This window comes from Petromyzon marinus, chromosome 20 (assembly GCF_048934315.1).
Source record: "Petromyzon marinus isolate PM22_M1 ecotype Great Lakes invasive population chromosome 20, UKy_Petmar_22M1.pri1.0, whole genome shotgun sequence".
In the NCBI taxonomy this organism is placed as follows: Eukaryota; Metazoa; Chordata; class Hyperoartia; order Petromyzontiformes; family Petromyzontidae; genus Petromyzon; species Petromyzon marinus.
Window position 1 is genome coordinate 10,054,727 of NC_133686.1, and position 20,511 is coordinate 10,075,237.

A 20,511-nucleotide genomic window follows, 5' to 3' on the forward strand; every position below is an offset into this window, starting at 1 on the left:
TTGGTGAGTCACACTGTAATGTTGGTGGGTCACTGTAATGTTGGTGGGTCACTGTAATGTTGGTGAGTCACACTGTAATGTTGGTGAGTCACTGTAATGTTGATGAGTCACACTGTAATGTTGGTGAGTCACACTAATGTTGGTGAGTCACTGTCACGTTGGTGAGTCACACTGTAATGTTGTTGAGTCACTGTCACGTTGGTGAGTCACACTGTCACATTGGTGAGTCACTGTAATGTTGGTGAGTCACTGTCACGTTGATGAGTCACTGTAACGTTGCTGAGTCACACTGTAATGTTGGTGAGTCACACTGTAATGTTGGTGAGTCACTGTCACGTTGGTGAGTCACACTGTAATATTGGTGAGTCACTGTCACGTTGGTGAGTCACTGTCACGTTGGTGAGTCACACTGTAATGTTGGTGAGTCACTGTAACGTTGGTGAGTCACTGTAACGTTGGTGAGTCACACTGTAATGTTGGTGAGTCACTGTAATGTTGGTGAGTCACTGTAACGTTGGTGAGTCACTGTCACGTTGGTGAGTCACACTGTAACGTTGGTGAGTCACACTGTAATGTTGGTGAGTCACTGTAACGTTGGTGAGTCACTGTAATGTTGGTGAGTCACTGTAATGTTGGTGAGTCACTGTAATGTTGGTGAGTCACTGTCACGTTGGTGAGTCACTGTCACGTTGGTGAGTCATACTGTAATGTTGGTGAGTCACTGTAATGTTGGTGAGTCACTGTAATGTTGGTGAGTCACTGTAATGTTGGTGAGTCACACGGTCACGTTGGTGAGTCACACTGTAATGTTGGTGAGTCACTGTCACGTTGGTGAGTCACTGTAAATTTGGTGGGTCACTGTAATGTTGGTGAGTCACACTGTAATGTTGGTGAGTCACACTGTAATATTAGTGAGTCACTGTAATGTTGGTGAGTCACACTGTAATGTTGGTGAGTCACACTGTAATGTTGGTGGGTCACTGTAATGTTGGTGGGTCACTGTAATGTTGGTGAGTCACACTGTAATGTTGGTGAGTCACTGTAATGTTGATGAGTCACACTGTAATGTTGGTGAGTCACACTAATGTTGGTGAGTCACTGTCACGTTGGTGAGTCACACTGTAATGTTGGTGAGTCACTGTCACGTTGGTGAGTCACACTGTCACATTGGTGAGTCACTGTAATGTTGGTGAGTCACTGTCACGTTGATGAGTCACTGTAACGTTGCTGAGTCACACTGTAATGTTGGTGAGTCACACTGTAATGTTGGTGAGTCACTGTCACGTTGGTGAGTCACACTGTAATATTGGTGAGTCACTGTCACGTTGGTGAGTCACTGTCACGTTGGTGAGTCACACTGTAATGTTGGTGAGTCACTGTAACGTTGGTGAGTCACTGTAACGTTGGTGAGTCACACTGTAATGTTGGTGAGTCACTGTAATGTTGGTGAGTCACTGTAACGTTGGTGAGTCACTGTCACGTTGGTGAGTCACACTGTAACGTTGGTGAGTCACACTGTAATGTTGGTGAGTCACTGTAATGTTGGTGAGTCACTGTAATGTTGGTGAGTCACTGTCACGTTGGTGAGTCACTGTCACGTTGGTGAGTCATACTGTAATGTTGGTGAGTCACTGTAATGTTGGTGAGTCACTGTAATGTTGGTGAGTCACACTGTAATGTTGGTGAGTCACACTGTAATGTTGGTGGGTCACTGTCATGTTGGTGAGTCACACTGTAATGTTGGTGAGTCACTGTAATGTTGGTGAGTCACTGTAATGTTGGTGAGTCACTGTAACGTTGGTGAGTCACTGTAATGTTGGTGAGTCACTGTAACGTTGGTGAGTCACTGTAACGTTGGTGAGTCACTGTAATGTTGGTGAGTCACTGTAATGTTGGTGAGTCACACTGTAATGTTGGTGAGTCACACTGTAATGTTGGTGGGTCACTGTCATGTTGGTGAGTCACACTGTAATGTTGGTGAGTCACTGTAATGTTGGTGAGTCACTGTAATGTTGGTGAGTCACTGTAACGTTGGTGAGTCACTGTAACGTTGGTGAGTCACACTGTAACGTTGGTGAGTCACTGTAATGTTGGTGAGTCACTGTAACGTTGGTGAGTCACTGTCACGTTGGTGAGTCACACTGTAACGTTGGTGAGTCACTGTAACGTTGGTGAGTCACACTGTAACGTTGGTGAGTCACTGTAATGTTGGTGAGTCACTGTAACGTTGGTGAGTCACTGTCACGTTGGTGAGTCACACTGTAACGTTGGTGAGTCACACTGTAACGTTAGTGAGTCACACTGTAATGTTGGTGAGTCACACTGTAATGTTCGTGAGTCACTGTAATGTTGGTGAGTCACACTGTAACGTTGGTGAGTCACACTGTAACGTTGGTGAGTCACACTGTAACGTTGGTGAGTCACTGTAACGTTGGTGAGTCACACTGTAACGTTGGTGAGTCACACTGTAATGTTGGTGAGTCACACTGTAACGTTGGTGAGTCACACTGTAACGTTGGTGAGTCACACTGTAACGTTGGTGAGTCACTGTAACGTTGGTGAGTCACACTGTAATGTTCGTGAGTCACTGTAATGTTGGTGAGTCACACTGTAACGTTGGTGAGTCACACTGTAACGTTGGTGAGTCACACTGTAACGTTGGTGAGTCACTGTAACGTTGATGAGTCACACTGTGACTGGCATCGGCTCACCTTGTTTGTCACAGTGAGGAGTCATTCTCTTATCGGGCATAGCCGTGCCACAGCCTACAGTTTATGGCCTCATCAGCAAACTGTAAAGTATAAAAGAGATTGCAGAAACATTACTTTTCTACCTTTCCAACTTCAATAAACGTAAACGAAGACAAAAACGATAACGAGCCACACGTTCACTGAGCCTGATTATCCTTGTAGCCAAAGTAGAAAATTTTAAGGGCACCGCTCTAAATGCTTTCAAGCCATCAATTCCGGTTCAGTGATTCTGAACTTGCTCTATTACTATAGTACTATACCGCCTTCGACTTTCATGAACGACCGTGTGTTTAAGCTTAGAGATTTGTCGTATTATCTGGCTGTATGGGAAATAAAAAAATACAATTAATTGTGCAAGTAAAAAAATTGTGTTTTCATACGAATGTGTTTATTTTAATTTACGGGCCCCTTATAACATATGCCGTATCTGTGCTGATTTTTTCAAATGCTACACACGTTAAGATGTTTATTGTTCATGTTTTTGTCGCGGTTACACCCGTGTCAAGAGCGGCATGGCTCACAGGGGTATACCTTCATTAGCAGAATAACAAACATCTCAACTGGGTATCAAGACTCTTGATCCAGAGTGTTTGGTTCGGACGTGTCCGTTTGAAAGTATATGGCGAAGATTAATGCAGAGCGTGGGGATAACACTCAAAACTACACCCCCGGTTTAATAAAAAAAAGGTCGAAACTTGTTTTTGCTTTGTGGACTGAATGAATTAACGTACCAAGAGCAATGTGCCATAGACAGTTAATAAATATATAGGTGATATTTATGTACGATAGATGACGATTTGGGAAATTGCCGTTCTTCGTGGTACCATTTGAACCTCATGGCGAGACCCCGGGGTCCCGAATAAACGGAAGTCAAAATCGTAATTAATGTATTTATTTTTGGCGACTCCGTCCCACCAAGCACAACATAAACGCCTGGCGTGGATCATTCTGTTGTGTCACGTCGTGTGAACAGGCGAATGCTCTCCATGCTCGGGTATGGGCAGGATCATAACAAGTCTTATCCAAAGTTGCTCAAACTGCCTACACAAACTTGAGTCCTTTATTTGTCATAACGGTATGCATGATACAGTGAAACAACTCTCTTATCTTCATTAATATTTGTGACCTTCCGATGTCTGCAGCCAGGATCGATCGATGACAAACCTATTACCTGCAGATATTTATCAGATGAGATGCGTTGCACCGTTAATTCCTCCTGTTTGATTATAATACTTCTCTTGTACATATGCATCTGTGCAGATAGGGTTTTTTTTGCGGTTAAGCCATAGTCCCCACATAATGCTCGTATCAATGCGGATAAGAGGAGCGGCGACCCATTACTATGTAGAGTAACATTGGTCTAAAAGCTTGTTACAATATGAATAGTGCATTGAAAACGCGTACTATTTTATGTACTGTTTACAAAGTGTGTTCACAAATCCACAACTGAGAAACAAGATGATTGACAGAGGGGTGTAAATTATTTTTTCGATAGTGTATTTAAATAGAGGTACTGCAGGTAAGTAGTTTTCAGTTTTAAAGGCATTGTTTCACAAGACAACACTTGCCACCATCCTTCAAACACATTGGTGAAAAAGAGCTAAGTTTTAAATCTAGATTTGAAGTTTTCGTGACTGCAGGGATCCATACTCGTTGGTTCTTTCGGTAAAGTCACGTAGTAGGTATTAAATAAAATAAATTAAATGAAATCACGTGACGTTTCGGGCGCAACACAAGCGTCCGTCATCAGGTGGGACAACCACAGCAAGAAACAATTGCTGAAGTGGGCAAGAGGGCTGCTGTGACAAGAGGCTATATAGGTGAGAGAGGGTGGGGGAGGAGCCAGGGAGGAGAGAGAGAGGGGGGTGTGGGGTAGGGTGAGCTGAACAATTTTTTGATTGAATATTTCAGATTTACTGCAATAGTCCTTGGACGGGCAAACAAGATAGTAATATAATGTTTATGCGAGAGCCAGGGGCTTATGGGACAACGGGGTCCTGCCATAAGGTTAATTTGCCCAAATGTCGCCTCATTTTATGTTTAAGGACCACGTTTTTTTTGACGAATGTATTCAGTTGCTGTTGTTCAATTTTGACTTAAAACTTTCGCGACTGCAGGAATTCATATTCTTTGGTTCTTTTGGTAAAGTCACGTAGATAGAAAATAAAAATAAAGTGAAGAACGACCGCTTGCGTTGCGATCGAAACGTCGTGGTTTTTTATGTTTATTTTTGTATTATTTTTATTCACTTTTTTATTATTTTTCTGTCTACGTGACTTTACCGAAAGAACCAAATAATTTGCTGTTATTAATTATGCTTCCACACCACTGCCAATGCAGCAGCATCACGAGATAAATTGTTTACCGACAAGTATGCTAAACAATTGTCCACATCTGTAGGTGGAGCCTAACTGGAAAACACTTCAGAATATGTATATACCGACGGCAGTTATTGAAGGCATATCGTGGTAATAATGATGGAATAAAGAATCGTGGAAGCGCAGGTTACGGTGCCTTTCGTAAAAATTAACTTTGTAATGAAAATTAGCACAATGCATATCACTGGCTATGACGTGGGTCAATAATCTGGAGACACTAACAGGGATGATTTGTAAAAAAATGCTCACAGAAGCGTAAAGAGGTTCGTGCTTGGCATTACACTGAGAGACAAAAAGGAAACGGATCGGAGAACAAATGCAAATAATGGCTAAGGAATGTCAGCAACACGCATTGTTCAGGACCACATTGCTTGGTGGGAAGATGACCGATTGGACGAGATGAGTGGTGAAATGGCAGCTCGTGTGCAGGAGCGAGATGGATTTGCGGCATCGCGGGACAATGGGGGATGGCAACAACGTGGAGAGGGCTTCATCAAGCAGTGGATAAACCATGACTTTTGGCATTTAATGTCCGTCCTGTGTCCTGTGTGCACATATTATTACAAGCGGTGGGCAGCAGAGGGCAGTGTAGTACTCCTATGCTCCCACAATCTGCATGCTCTCTGCCTTCACCAATGCACACCACCCAGCGTGGTGATAGATCAACCCACAATCCACAGGCGTGGCGAGGCCCTCATCCAGCAGTGGATTAACAAGAGTGTCGTATATGTGATGGTGTTTATGGATTTTGGGCTATATGTGGGTCGAGATATAATTTCAATAGGTGTTGAGGCCACAATTAAGCGGCATGGAAAAACTTCCAAAGTGCTTTTCAAGTTCACTTGTTTATTCATTCTTTAATCTATAATGTGGCTGAAATAGGAAACCCATCGAGTCTCACATTAGCGGAACTTTGCCACTGTATTATCGACCCGGAATTTTGCTTATCGCTTCATAATGCCTCATGTGCTTTTAGAACGTGCGGTCGTAGAGTTACTTTGTCAACAGCTATAGCACAATCACTTAAATAATTTCCTCTACAGTGCTGGAATGAGTTATTGCCGGTGTAAGACTCGGGGGTGAAACAGAATTTGCAGGAAGGTCACGCACATGTGTTTGTCTTTCGGGTAATTTTATTTTTCCTCAAGCACACAATTGCACGTTCAGCACACGTGGTTGCCGCTCTGGCCAAAAATCCTACTGCAAAGTCAGCAACATTTTGGCAGCAGCAATATGTAAATGATTGCTAATTGACTCAGGAAAGCTTCTCTCAGTCTCAAAACTCCCTTTTCACGTTTCACCTTTGGGATATTTGGCTCTTCTCTTCCATTGACGTTCATCTAGACGAGTCGGTGCTGCCAATGCACCTGGCTTGCAGGCACCAGAGTGAAGGTCTTGGCCTGCGCACGGACAGAGCAGGGGCCATCCAGCTGGATGGCCCGTGGGCCACACCAGACACGTGAACTCGTCGAATTAAGTGTTCACTCGTTCCATGATAAGTGGCCAGGATACCTCGCAAACCTACTGCCAAAGCACAACAAGGCGTAGCGAATAGTCAATAGAGGCACGGTAGATTCTCGCTTCAAAAACACAGAAACGAATTCGAGAGGGGAAAGGGAAGAGGTGGAGAAAGTCAAAACACCTTAAACGACAATCGTGTCGACTCTCGAGATGGGAAATAGAAGCGGTGTGGGTGACGAAATATGATCGACTGGTGAAGCGGCCCAATAAATTCTGTAATGATCTGGAGAAAATCCTGCCGCGGGAACGGATGGGTTGGAGTCCACTGGCCGGCGACACCAACTATCAAACACCTGGTTTAGGTAGGTACAAATACCTCATGTGTTGATAATTAAAATTGGTTGGTGCCCACTGGACAAAATTGGTATTAGAACATTAGCAACAATACCACAGCTGGTACTGTGGAGGAGGGACGGGCCACTCCCTAACTGTCTGCTGACAAACAACCCGTAATGCCTGTCGAACGTATGAGACAATATCGAAGTTGCTGCCTTGCAGACGACCTATGACGGAATGTTGGGGGCCCTGGCCCAGTAGAATGCCACGGTCCTGGTAAAATGGGGCCTCAGACTCTCGAGAGGCAGCCTCCCGGTCAACGCATAATAGCAAGATGCAGGACTTGAGCCAGAATGAGTTTGGCTCAGGCCCTGCATGTCCATAACAAAGTGGCAGATACAGGGTTGGCAGGTATAACTCCTGCTGGAGGTGAAACGTGGATTCCACCGTTGTAAAAACACCGTGGGGAAATGTTGAGGACCACCTTGTTTGCCTGGAAGTTCATGAACAACAAATGCACGAGCAAAGCCTGATTGTCGCCGATCATTTTTGCTGATGTTATTGCCAGCCAGGAGGAAGAGGATATTTAAAGCCATAAGATTCCTTGTGACCATCAGCTCTAACAGCTGTCCTGAAGACGTCCAACATCAATCTTAGTGCCTTGGTGTGATCGTGGTCCAGGAACGCTGAGATTGCTGACAAATCACACCTCGATGGACTATGTTAAATGTAACCCAGCTGGAACTCCTGTTCGAGATGAATTGCATTTGCAGTGCTGGAAGATTGCAGGACAGAGGATCAATCACTGGCCCTGACACTACGCAGAAAAGGTCCTGGCTTGCAGGCACCAGAGTGAAGGTCTTGGCCTGCCTAGTCAGAGGTGTAGGCCCTGACTGTGGAAGGCCGTATGGACTGTTGTACTTCAATGGAGACTCCCCAGTGAGAGAACCTAAGCCTTGCAATATCCATGATACAGTGGAATTAAAACTCTGGACACATTGATGCCCTGTGGATGCAGCAGCAGCTCGTCCAATCTTGGGAGCTTCCATTGCGGCTATACCAGATTCCAGAATGTAAAAAAATACGTTAATTTAAAATATATATTTGGTAGAGAAACGTACGAAAAGTGACATCACATTTTCGGAATAAAACCGAAACATTTTATTGATGGTACAAGATTTTGTATCTCGGTTCAGTTGTATATTTTCGGATTCAATCTGCATCTAAATGTAATCGGCACTAATTATAACCATTTGATGGCACTTCATATTACAAATAAAAGTCCAATGGTTAATATCCCAATGAAAGTTAGGATACACTAAATCTAAAAATGAAATCTTTAATCCCAAATCCTAACATCCCCCAAAAAATCTGAATACCATTCCAAAAATACTTGAAAATGCAACTTCACTTGACTTATTAAATCAAGAAACACAAAAATCTCAAAAATACGAAAGTTATTATTTTTTATTTTCTTTTATTACGTAGACGTACAGAATGAGAACATCAAATTCATTCTCCTTTGGCATCAATAATAGTAACATTTTTTGCACTAATATGTACAGGAAAGTACGTTCAGATATATATCCCTGATTTAGCTCTTCACATTAGGACGTCAATAATCACCCGCGTTGCATTAAAATTAGGAATCACATGGATACACTGGCTATGAAATTAGCCAATGCATCACACAAACTGGCTTGCGCTAACTAGTCTAAGGTTTATTGGTTATTTAACAAACTGAAGCAGTTTAGAAAAAAATAACAAACGTAAAAAGATGTTAACATATAATCCATTGTGCACACGTAACGTGTTGCAGGCTAGATATCACATGACCCATTGTGGTCTCGATGCATGTGGAAGGTGACGTGTGTATATGCGACACACGTCCACGTGGCGTGCGGACTGCAGCGTGCTACGCGTGCACGCTGTACACGTAGGCCATGCATGCACGGAGTACGGAGTGCACACATTATTAGCATGTACACTTAAGGCACAGAGGAGACATACGTGTTTTTTTTACATTTAGTATACAAAGAGCATGTACACAAATGGCACACACGTCGTGGCGTGTATACTTATGGATGACATTGTTGCGACAGATGATGCACGAATAACACACAGCATGTACACATAGGGCACGCACATGACATGTACACAGGAGCAAAGGCAAAGATCCCCCGTATAGCCTGAGACTGTTGGGGCATGTGCCGTAAGTGAGCACCTATTAAGACCGACACGGCACACGAAGACGGTGGGTGGCCAGCACCATGCCCGCCCGCCTTTCTGTCCCCAATGCTGACATTTACACACCCTCACCAGGTAGTCATTTAAGGCTGAGTCGACCTAGGGGAGGCACCGGACCGGTTCAGATATTTGCCACGGATATTGGCCACGAGCGGGAATCGAACTTGGATGGCCAGGTTCGTTGCAAAGTGCACCGCTCCCCCTCCTGTGTGTACGTATATATGCACACACATACAACCCAGCATGTAAGACACAGAGGTAAGGAAAGCACAACATTTTTTTCTCACATTGACTCAGGCTTGGTTTCGCTGGAGACTAGCCATGCAAAGTGTGTACAGATTAACACCCCACGCCCAGTATAACACAGTACATGGTCTTATGGTTAAGGGCGTGAGACCAATGTTTTAGGAATGGGATCGGTAAAAGGGCCACATTTGTCAATGGATTTCTTTAATTGAGCAAGGCTCCACACCATTGCACGTGTGGTTCCACGAGTTGCAGGAATGTAGATCTAGGCTTTAGCCCTCTCGAGTCTAAATTATTAGCAACAAAACCTAAAACAATTGCTTTTGATTTAATGCGATTTAAGGAAACGTGTGTGGTTTTTTTTAAGTGTCATTCTTATTTCCTAGCACTTGCAAATATCACAGCAGCCTGCCATGACAGACGCGGTTCGTGAGAGGGTAAAATAATCCACACGTACCATGCTGATTGTGAGATGACATTTCTTTGATGTGACATTCCCAAAACATTTTTCAACCGCCCCTTTTATAACAACTCCACATTATAAATAAGCCCGATAATTCCAAACGTTCTGCGTGAATCTCATTTTTTTTTAACGCAGGATTTTGCAATTAACCGGCCGGTTATATTTCAGCGAACAAGTGGTTCGGTTTAAATAAACTACTTGCAATGTTCTGATTGAAAACACAAGACAATTTATGTATATATATTAAAACAGTTTAATGCCTTTTAAATCTTTTCCTTCTGTTACACACAAACATTTCCTATCCTATATTCCCATCTAAAAATCTGTGTGTCCCGAAATTATTACGTCTAAACCCCTATGTATCATTTGGTTCAATGTACATCGCTACACATAATAACATTTGCATGGGATTTTCCGTTCAACCCTCAGCGGTGACGGCCTGCCCCCTTATGGGAGCACCCAGGCGTAGAGGTGAGCAGTGCCCGCTGTGGCAACGGGCCACTCGAGATGGGGCCACACCTGGATTATGGTTGCAGGGGCGACGCTGAGCAATGCCGCTGCTTGGAGGTTCTTCGATAAGTCCGTGGTCTGACAAAAACAAAGGCTGACCTTGATATAACGATGTTATTTTTCTACATTGCGCTTGCTTGGTCCGTGCACGTTCGAAGGATTGAATCCACATTTGTGAGAACTTTTAAGCATTGCTCCTCAAACCACTTCCTTGCCACTGGGAAAAATGAATTTCTCTGCAAGTTATTTCTTCACTGTGGGCACGTGTCGAAGTCACTGGAGGCCAGGCCTGGCGAGTATGGATTTTTACAGACTTCTCTGGCTCTTTATGACTTCTACCATTTCGAATGTGCTTCTGCGGCCGTCTGGAACGCTCTTCCTTCCGATATTAGGAAGCCACTGGAGCTATGCACTTTTAAATCATCTAGATTGAAAACTAATTTGTTTAGAACGAATTTTTGTGTTTAGTTTTGTTGTCCATCTCCCGCACCTCCGATCACGGCGCGTTTGGCTGCGTACGGTGCGAAAGAAGTTCAACGTACACATTTAGCGACCCAAAAAAAAAACAGTGTTGCAAAAATATAAAAAAGCAACCCAGAGTTATTCTATTTTTGTTAGGTTTGGTAATCCTTGTTAAAAAATATTGTACTTTTAACTGAACATTTAGTCCTTGTTATAGCACCGCTCATTCTACGTCACTTCAGGGACTTGTCCATCGCCGCTTCACATTCCTCTCTTCAAGCTTGCAACGCACACAAGTTATGAAATGATCCTCTTGATGTTGAATCCCAACTTTGTAAAACAAAGCTTTAAAAAATAAAATTAAAACACAAACCAAGACAGAAAACGTAGTGGCATTCAATAAATCCACGCTACTCGACATTTATGCACACACGGTATGTATATAAAAAAAAATTACATCAAATACGCGACGGCAATAATGGAAAATGAAATGGCAGACGATTGTAATAGCGCGAAATAAAAACTAAAATTTTCGAATAAAATTTGTAATTCTCTGAACTACGATTCACATGCTCGATTAAAGGTGGCGCCTCAAAGAGAGGCAAGGACGCCAATACAGCCACTGCAGCTCTCACACCTCCCCGTCAAATGTGGAACGTTGGGCCAAATTGGAACCCATCCCCTTGGGCCAATGGGTTCTAACCACGCGCCAACATTGACCCCCCAAGGTCGCGTGCTTACTGGGCCCTTGCCACCTCGGTTCAAGTAAAGGTACAATGGCTATAGCGAGCGCTCCAAGCTGGCAGTATCCTTGCGCGAGATATTAATCATGGGTGTCTCGTCTCCCAAACCGCAGAAAACGTATATCTCCACTTAGCTGCTGTTCCGTCTGCTGTAGAGACAAAGACAAAAAACATTCTATTCTACTCTTCAGCGTCTGCGTTGTAATGCCAGCCAAAAGAATAACTTAAAAAAAAACTTTTAAATGTGTTGATTTTACTGTACCTGAGTATCACAGTTTCAGGCATTAAAAATATTGATACAAAACATTAAGATTAGGTTTGATCATTCGTACCATATTACTGAATTTATTTAAGGCTATGAGAGTACGACCATGGATGCGGGTCGGTTTGAAGCAGCTGGATTCACAATCATGCGAAGATGAGTTTAAAAGCCCAACCAGGGCTAACTCAACCAATCATCATCATTACTCCAAGGTCAGTAAAATGAGCACCACCCGGGTGAGAACGAACCACTTGTGAAGATGTTGTCTGTCCTGTGGAACTTACACCAATGGCCCAAAACCACCGTCGGAGTCGGCATCCTGATTGCCAAAACGCTCATTACAGCACGATGATGCACATTACCCATTTTATATTTCAATACAGGAATACAAAAATAAAACAAAGTTTGACGAAAACGGTACCAAAGTTGCAGGCGGGCGTTGGGTAACGTCTCGTCATCACAGTGGCAACTGCGCTCGACCGTGCTCGTAAACTTCCCTCGCCTCGCCCGCAGACACCCCCACGAACGGGCGTGCGGGCGAGAGCGTGCGGGCGAGAGCGTGCACCCTGCCCGCCCGGCCCAGAGAGGGGCTTTCTCTTAGCTGAGGGCTTCTCGCTTGAGGCCACTGCCGTGGCTGAAGACGTGAGCTGCGCTGGAGGTCACGGGGCTGCCCCCCATCGTGTGCAGGTGGCGGAAGGGCTCCGCGCCGGCCCTCGTGCCCGGCGGGGGCACCGACGACGGCGGCGAGGGGTGCGGCGTCTCCGGCGACGACGCTGCCGGGGAACATCAGGGCCAGCTCGTGACGCAGAGCGCCGCACCGTTTGTTGACATTGTTTGCAGAGCGGTCACTCGTGGAAACGATATCCAGGCCGTTTAATATAATTTAGTAGATGTACCCTCACACGCACCTCCGATTAGCACGGTTGGCTACGTAATGTGGTAAAGAATTTCAACATACATATATTGCTGAAAGATGCTAAAAACTAAACTATTTTTTTATTTTTACCAGGTAAGGCCCACTGAGCTATGTAGCTCTTTATTTAGAAGCGACCTGACCACAAATGATAGCTCAACAAAGTGGATTATCGCGTGGAAATGTATAGCAGCCAAATTACTCGAAACACGTGACGTTCATTCTCAATGCGGAGGGAAAAACAGGAGGACCCGGAGAAAAATCCACGCGACCACAGGGAGAGAAAGCACGCAAACTCCAAACTTACAGGTGTCAGGGTTGGGATCGAACTCATGACCTCCTGTAAACCAGGCGAGGCACTTAACATCGATGCAAAAGCGACAGGCGGGGAGCGCGGGCGAGGACCGTTTGCGCCGAGCGTGTGTGCGTGGTGCGGTGTGAGCAGCTCGCTCCACTCACAGACTTGGCCGTTGGGCATGAGGCCGTGCGGCAGGGCGGTGCTCATGATGACCTGGCCGCCCATGTGCTCGGGGTTCAGGTGGGAGGAGGGGTGCTGCACGTGCGGGTGCTGCAGCTCGTTCGCCGCCCCTGCGCACGCGGTCACAGTCGGCGCCCCTCCGGTTAGACCCGAGCAGAGCCGGCACGTGGAAGCAACGTGGTGCACGCGTGCGTGTCGCACATGGTATTTGAGTGCGCGTGAGCGCGTGTGCGCGCGCACGCACAGACGCGCGTGCGTGCGAGCACAGGGTATTTGCGCGCGTGCGTTTGAGGGATCACGTGCGTGCGCGCGTGTACGGATGCGCGCGTGCGTGCGAGCACAGGGTATTTGCTCGCGTGCGTGGGCGAGCACGCGCGTACGTTCACGCTCGTCCGCTCGCTCCTCACCTCCGAGCAGCATCTCCTGCAGCAGGCTGTCCACGCGCACGACGCTGAGGAGCCGCGCCAGCTGGATCTGCTCGATCATCTGCCACGCGAGGCTCTGCAGCGTGGGTAGCAGCAGCAGCAGCTGGCCAAAGCGCCCGCGCGACTCGTACTGCCGGTCCGTCACATAGTCTTCCAGGCTCAGCTGCGCCTGGAAGCGCACGTTGCGGATCCGCTCGGGGTCGCGGAGGCCCTTGGCGTCTGCCGGGCGGACAGCGGAGGAGGGGGGTGGGGGAGGCGGGGTGGGAGGTCGCAAGGGGAAGAGGACGATGGCTTAACCCTCCTTGCCGGGCGGCGCGGTGAATGAAGCACGCGGCTCGCCACTAGAAGGTCGTGACTTCAAATCCTGATCCGGCGTGGACTCACTCTGCCGTCAGCTCTCACACAACTGTGGTGAACGTATTGCTGCCTGATGTGGCGATCGACTCGCAATCATAAGGTTAATACCCAGCCAGGAGAGCTGGACTCGGCCCATCATCACCATCCATCTCTGTGTGGCTGCTAAAAAGAGTACTGCTTTGTGGGGGAGTCAACAGCAGTCATTGCACGGACAGACTGGCCCCTCGTCTCATGGACATTGGAAATTGTATACCGCTGGCTTCTGGCTGTCTCAGGAAAGAAGGCTCACTCAACACTTGTTTAATTCAGCGATACACTTTGACTGCAGTTAGAATGTTGATCTGACCACGGGTGGCCGAGGGAGTTCATGCTGCTACTGTTATAGTTTTAATAATTGGGCCTAGGAATAAGCAGCTGTTCTCAAAATGTTCCAGCAACCACTTCACCATCACAATCATCATCAGCCACGATAAATCCACTGCTGGATGAATGCCTCCCCCAAGTTGTCCACAATCAATGTTTTATTCCACCCAGCCCCTGCACATGAACCGATTTCATCGTTCCATCTCCTCGGTAGAAATCCTAAAGGGCGGGTTCAGCTCCTTGGCTGCCACTCCGTTATTATTCTCAATCATCGGTCCGTCTTCCCTTCGAGCCGTGACGCGTCCTGCCCAAGCCCGCTGAGTTTTCTGAAAAGTTTGAATTGTGTCTTTGACCTCAATCACGTAGCGATTTATTTCCCGGAGCATGTGCACGCCATCATTATTAATCACTGCTTCTGAAGTCGAATTAGTCGGCAGCTCCGTGAAATTAAAACAACAAGAGGAAAGGCAAAATGAGATTGATTAGCATTCCACCGCTGATAGAGCGCTGCCCCTAACATAACACACAGACACAAGGAAGACACCTTAATTTCCTGCTCTTGTTGTTGTTGCTGTTATTATTTTTCTGAGCGAGCTCACTGCCAGCTCACTGAACCGGCACAAAATCCACAACCAGCCGGGTTGACATGGAGCTAGAATCGCTGAGCTCACAAACGTGAGTGTGTGAGTTTAAACATCCAAGTTGGAGACCAACTCTAAGCCATTTTCAGAATCAGAATCTTTATTTAGACTGGAGGAAACCGACGCACTATGAAGCCCTTTTTTAACAGATGTCCAGATGTCTTTCAGAGGTTATTAACATGAGTTCCACCACGTGGCCAGGTCAACACTGGATATCTTTTGATATCCAGACCGCTCCCTGCAATAGGCCAGAGGAATGTGGAATTTTCACCACCAATTGGTAAGGGCACTAACCCCCATTCTCACCTAACCAAGGAGACACATTGAGAAAGTTTACAAGAACTTGGGAAAAGAGACAATGGGAGTTGACCATTGTGAATATGCGAAGTAGACAGAGAGCTGTTCTTTTCCCTGCAGCATCGTGGTTGGACATGGTGTGGATGATACAAAACAGTCAATCTGCTAAGCCGACGCCTCAACATGGGTGCAGGAAACAACGAGTGAAGCTCACGGTTAGAGTAACCATAGTAGTAGAGATAGCAGAGCGATACGATCGGTGAACAAGTGCCAGATGATCGTCGGTAAAGCTGAGGCGTCGACCGCTCACCAGGGTCGAAGAACACCACAGCCTTGAGGCAAGCGAACTCGTTGTCGTCGATCTGCAGTTCCTGGAAGGGCACCACGAGCTCGTCCAGGACACGGCACGCCACGCGGCCCACGTCTGCCTCCGGGCACGAGCGAGCCAGGATGTGCCCATCGCCTGCCGCACCAACAAGACAAAGATCCCCCGTGTAGCCTCAACAGACTGTCGGGTCAAGCGCTGTTAGCGAGCACCTATGAAGGCCGGCACGGCGCATGTTGGGGGTGGGTGGCCAGCACCACGCCCGACCGCCTTTGTCTCCCCAGTGGCGATGTTTACACATCTTATCAGGTACTCATTTGAGGCTGAGTCGACCCAGGGGAGGCCCAGGACCGCTTCAGATAATCGTCACTGGTGTTTGCCGTGAGCGGAAATTTAACCCAGGTCGGCAGGTTCGTAGCAGTGCAGTGCGCTAACCGCTGCACTACCGCTCCCCACACGCTCACACACACACCGACGCCATTTAATTGTCCGTTCGTGTTGCCGCATTCGATGGTTCACTGGTTTAGTAAATTGTTCATTGATTTGTTTGTTTGTTGCGCTGCTTTTATCCTCTCATATTCTACTGGCTCGTGAGCCACGGTGGCGAGATGTTAACTGCCTCACCTGGTATACAGGAGGTCGTCAGTTCGATCCCGACCCTAACGCCTGTATATTTGGAGTTTGCATCTTTTGCCCGTGGTCGCGTGGATTTTTCTGAGAGTCCTCCAGTTTTTTCCTCCATATTAGAAACGTGCATTTAGAGTATTGGGCTGCTATACATTTCCACATAAGCCACATGGTTGAGCTATCATTTGTGGCCAGGTCGCTTCTGAAAAAGATCTATGTAGCTCAGTGGGCCTTGCCTGGTATAGTTTTAGTTAAGTTGAGAGTGTTGTCATCACTTTGTCCCGCTGCCCGCGGAATTTTGTGGATTATAGTGCTCAATTTTAAATAGGGATAGATAGACCACCGGACACAGAGACAGACGACAGGCCTACTGAAAACAGAAACACAGAACAATGGACAAACAGATGGAGAGAGAGACAGACGAACAGACAGAGAAGCAAACCAGATATGCAGGCAAGCAGGCAAATAGGCAGGCCAACACACAGACAGAAACACAGACAAACTGGCAGGCAGAGAGACAGAGCGACAATAGCGACTGCCTAACGGCAAACAAACATGCCCCAAACACGTCTTAAGAAAGTTGATGCCGGGCAATGCTCAGCAGCAGAGGCGCGGAAACGAACAAATGGCAGTGGCTCTCCTCAATGCCGTGAACCTCTCTTTGACTGGAGCCTGTCCGTGTGCCGGCTGGGCGCGACGCGCCGGAACGTACCCAGCAGCAGGACGTCCTTGTAGGTCATGGAGCGCTTGGCCACGCCCAGCAGGAGATGCTCTCCCGCGTGGGCCCTCAGCAGTGCCACCTGCACGACGCCGAGAGAGGGGAGCGTGCGACGCGTCACGCGCGCTATGCGGCCCGGCGGTCGCGAGTGGGGGATTCGCTGCCGCTTGCCGCAGAGGTCCACACGTTATCGGGTTCCGGGGCTATCCCCCGGTTAACCCTCTCCAGGTTTCTAATGACGTGCGTGTACGTCATACATTTTTCATCTGATTCCAAACATACGTGTACGTCACCGGAATGGAACCGGAAGAAAAACTGAAGTAAAATAACTTTTTCGAACCGAGGCTCCCACAAGGTCATCATTGCGGGAGGGCGTGTGGCACAGTTTGGCGCCAGCTATCATAGAGTGCGGTCGTGTCGCTACAGTTCTCTGCGGTGAGCACAATGTTTTTAAAGACAGCGGCGCTACGCCTCTCTAAATAAAATTAATGCCGAGCTGCTTGCGCCTTCCGAGATTCAGCGGTGAACGGGACACCACCCTGCAACTTGCAGCCGTCTCGGAATGGGAAAAGGTTAATACTACGGGTGCGTTCACCAAAATGCCACGGCATCTGCTTCACGACGGACGCCGGAGAATGCCGCGAGGTTATTTTAAAGAAAGTAGGCCATGCGTGCGGTCACGGTACAAATTTGCTCTATTGGGAGAACACAGAGCTCGTGAGGTGTGTCGGTTTGATATACTGTGCGAGCGATGACATAATCTGAGAAACAATGATAACGCAGAAGGACAGCTAAACAGCAGACAGACACATGCAGAAAGACGGGCACGGACACATAAGAGAGGGACATCAACACACAGGCAGACAGCCTGAAATACCTATAGACAGCAGACAGACAGACACAGGTAGGGCCCACAGGCTGCGTATATTGGAGGGAGAGTGCGGCACATCTGATCGAATGAGCGAATGCACCGAGCTGGGAGGACGGGGTGAATCCCACAAGCATCGCTCACCTGGTCGTCCAGCAGGAGCTCGCAGAACACGGGCAGGTACTTGGCCCACTCGACGAGCACCAGCAGCTGCTGCTTGATGGACTCGCAGATGTCCTGGATGCTGGCCACCTGCTTCAGGCTCAGGTCGCCGGAACCCCCGACCATCGGGGGCATGAACTGCGCACGGCGGTCGCACGCGGCGGCAGCGTTAGTGCTCGGCCGCCGGATGCGGGGGGGGGGGCGGCTGAGAGGATGGACCCTCTGATCCAAGGATTGCGACGATCGTAGTGCGTCTCCTTGTGTATCGAGGATTAACTGAGTCTCGAGGCTCTATACCACGAGGGTCCTGCATTGGCGTGTTGGGCCAACGATATTAACGGGTGTTTGCCTCGTGGGAGGAGAAACTGTATGCACACAAGGGGTAGTAATTCTCAAACACCACACAGATAGACTCAAGATTCCATGACTGTCCCTTCGCAGCTCAAACCCACACCCCCTTCCTGTTGTGAGTCAAGCAGTTGAACCGCATCAGGATCTCTTCACAAATTGATGGATTGATAATATACACCCCTGTGTGGCATCCTGGGAAATTAAATTAATGGACCTCCAATTTACACCTACACATATTTAACAATAATCAATATATTCCATATTCTTGGTTCTTTCGGTAAAGTCACGTAGAAGGGAAATAATAAAATAATAAAAATATAAAACAATAAAATTATCACGACGTTTCGATTGCAACACACGCAATTCAACACATTCCAGTCTATCGACCTTCCGGTTTCCAGGCTTAGGCGAACCAGCGGCGTTTGCTTCGAGCGGCTGTGATGGATCCGACGGGCCGATCTGTTGGCCGACTTGACTGACCGACTGAATTTCAACGGTGGCCCTGGGCTCCCGGCAAATCGTCGCTCTGGGTGGCGCGGTGTCCCCGCCCCCCTCACCTGTCGAGAGAGCGACTCGGCCTGCACGAACGTGTTGATGGAGGGCGACGTGGCGTCGTCCTGGCTGTTCCGCCGAGTGCTGATCCTGTCACGCTCGTTTTGTACTGCTGCAGGGTGTGGGGAGTGAGAGCAATAAGGGGTTCGGGTGCATGGATGGGTAAGTTATTTATACATTGGGAATCATGGTAATGTTTACAACACTCTGGCCGGGTGGTGCTATCGTCAGCCCAGCATCCCTCTTGAAGTTGATGAGTGCCACTATTACCGTGTTTCCGACTCGAATTGACTCGAGCGTACTCGAGTAGGCCTGAACTCGAACGATGGACAGCTTGAGGCAATGGAAACAGTGTGGTTATCACGATTTCCCGAGATAGTGGAGTTATCACGTAACCTGGGACAGGTCCTTCCCAGAAACCCGACCGAGGGACACTTAGCAAGAAATGCTCATGAGTGGGCCCCTGCTGGTGTGTGCCTCACTGGGCCTCCATCCCTACATTATCCCCCAAACCCCACCATCAAGCCACTGGCTTCTAGGCCAGCAGCACTATACCTAGGCAAACTTGCGGCCGCTTCACACACGCAGGAAACACCTGACCTCAGGCCCTTGCTGACTATGCACAGTCGGTGCCTGATAGGCCTTGCCAATCATGCCACCTTGAGTAGGAAGGAAGGGACTCTGGCTTGGGCTATATAATTATTACGTGTGTAACAAATCAGCCACCAACCGCGAAGCGATTCAATGAATTGTCACGTGACGCAGTTTGATTTAATTGGTAATTTGGTCTAAATTACACCGTCTTATTTACATTGTGTTTTTTTTTGTCTCATTTGTAGATTGGTTCATTTATTTAGTGTGAATGTAACCATCTCATATACTGCGTTAACATGTAATAATTGTGCATGAATCGTAGGTAATCTATTCTTTATACACACAATTCAATGGGTGCGTCACAATCACAACACATTATTTAAAGAGTCGAATTGACGCATGCCCAAAACTGACAAGCGGGCCAATTTAAAGTGGCAATCGAACAGCACGGGGTAGAAACTAGAGCGGAACTTAAAAAAAAAACCAAGCCAGCAAAACGACGATGAGCGACTTGTTTTTCGAGTCGCGTTTACGTCACCGCTAGAGCAATAAAGAGGTGGTGATTCAAGGCTGCTCGGCCGTTATCACAGCCAGTGTCACGCAGTATCGACCCATGCAGTCATCGGGTGCCACAAAACATTAACGCGCCGTGCATTTAATTGCCTCTTGTTATGGCGCCGAGGACTTGAACGGCTCTCCGGTTTTTTCGGCAGGCCTCATTTCTCCTCTCCCCACTCTCCCTGCCCTTCTCCCCAGTCCCCTCTCTCCCTGCCCCTCTCTCATCTCCCTACTCCCCGTGTACTTCTCTTCTCTCCTCGTTCCCCCTGCACTCCCCTCCGGGGCTTGGGTGCCGACACAGATAAAATGGTCGCATTAGGTATTTTTTGTTTTGAGGAAGGAGCACTGTACTACGTGGCAGCTGAAGAGGGTGGCAACGTTTCGAGAACTCCAGTCTAAAGTGGTGCCTTCAATATGAAGCATC

General features: G+C 47.5%; 1 protein-coding gene across 6 annotated transcripts in view; it reads right to left on the minus strand.

Annotated features, from left to right (window-relative positions):
- Positions 1-8,374: 8,374 nt before the first annotated feature.
- The window catches only part of LOC116944115 (hepatocyte nuclear factor 4-gamma-like), a 91,102-nt gene continuing 78,965 nt past the window's right edge, over positions 8,375-20,511 (minus strand). For 5 of the 6 annotated variants that reach the window (XM_076068311.1, XM_032957546.2, XM_032957547.2 and 2 more), the window contains 7 exons: positions 18,941-19,047; positions 18,015-18,170; positions 16,997-17,084; positions 15,643-15,795; positions 13,657-13,893; positions 13,231-13,359; positions 8,375-12,631 (listed from right to left, as the gene is read on the minus strand). In XM_076068311.1, the coding sequence (XP_075924426.1) occupies positions 12,456-12,631; positions 13,231-13,359; positions 13,657-13,893; positions 15,643-15,795; positions 16,997-17,084; positions 18,015-18,170; positions 18,941-19,047 (1,046 nt within the window). In that variant the 3' untranslated portion in view covers positions 8,375-12,455. The remainder of the gene's footprint in view (positions 12,632-13,230; positions 13,360-13,656; positions 13,894-15,642; positions 15,796-16,996; positions 17,085-18,014; positions 18,171-18,940; positions 19,048-20,511) is intronic. The other variant, XM_076068312.1, reaches the window with a different exon arrangement.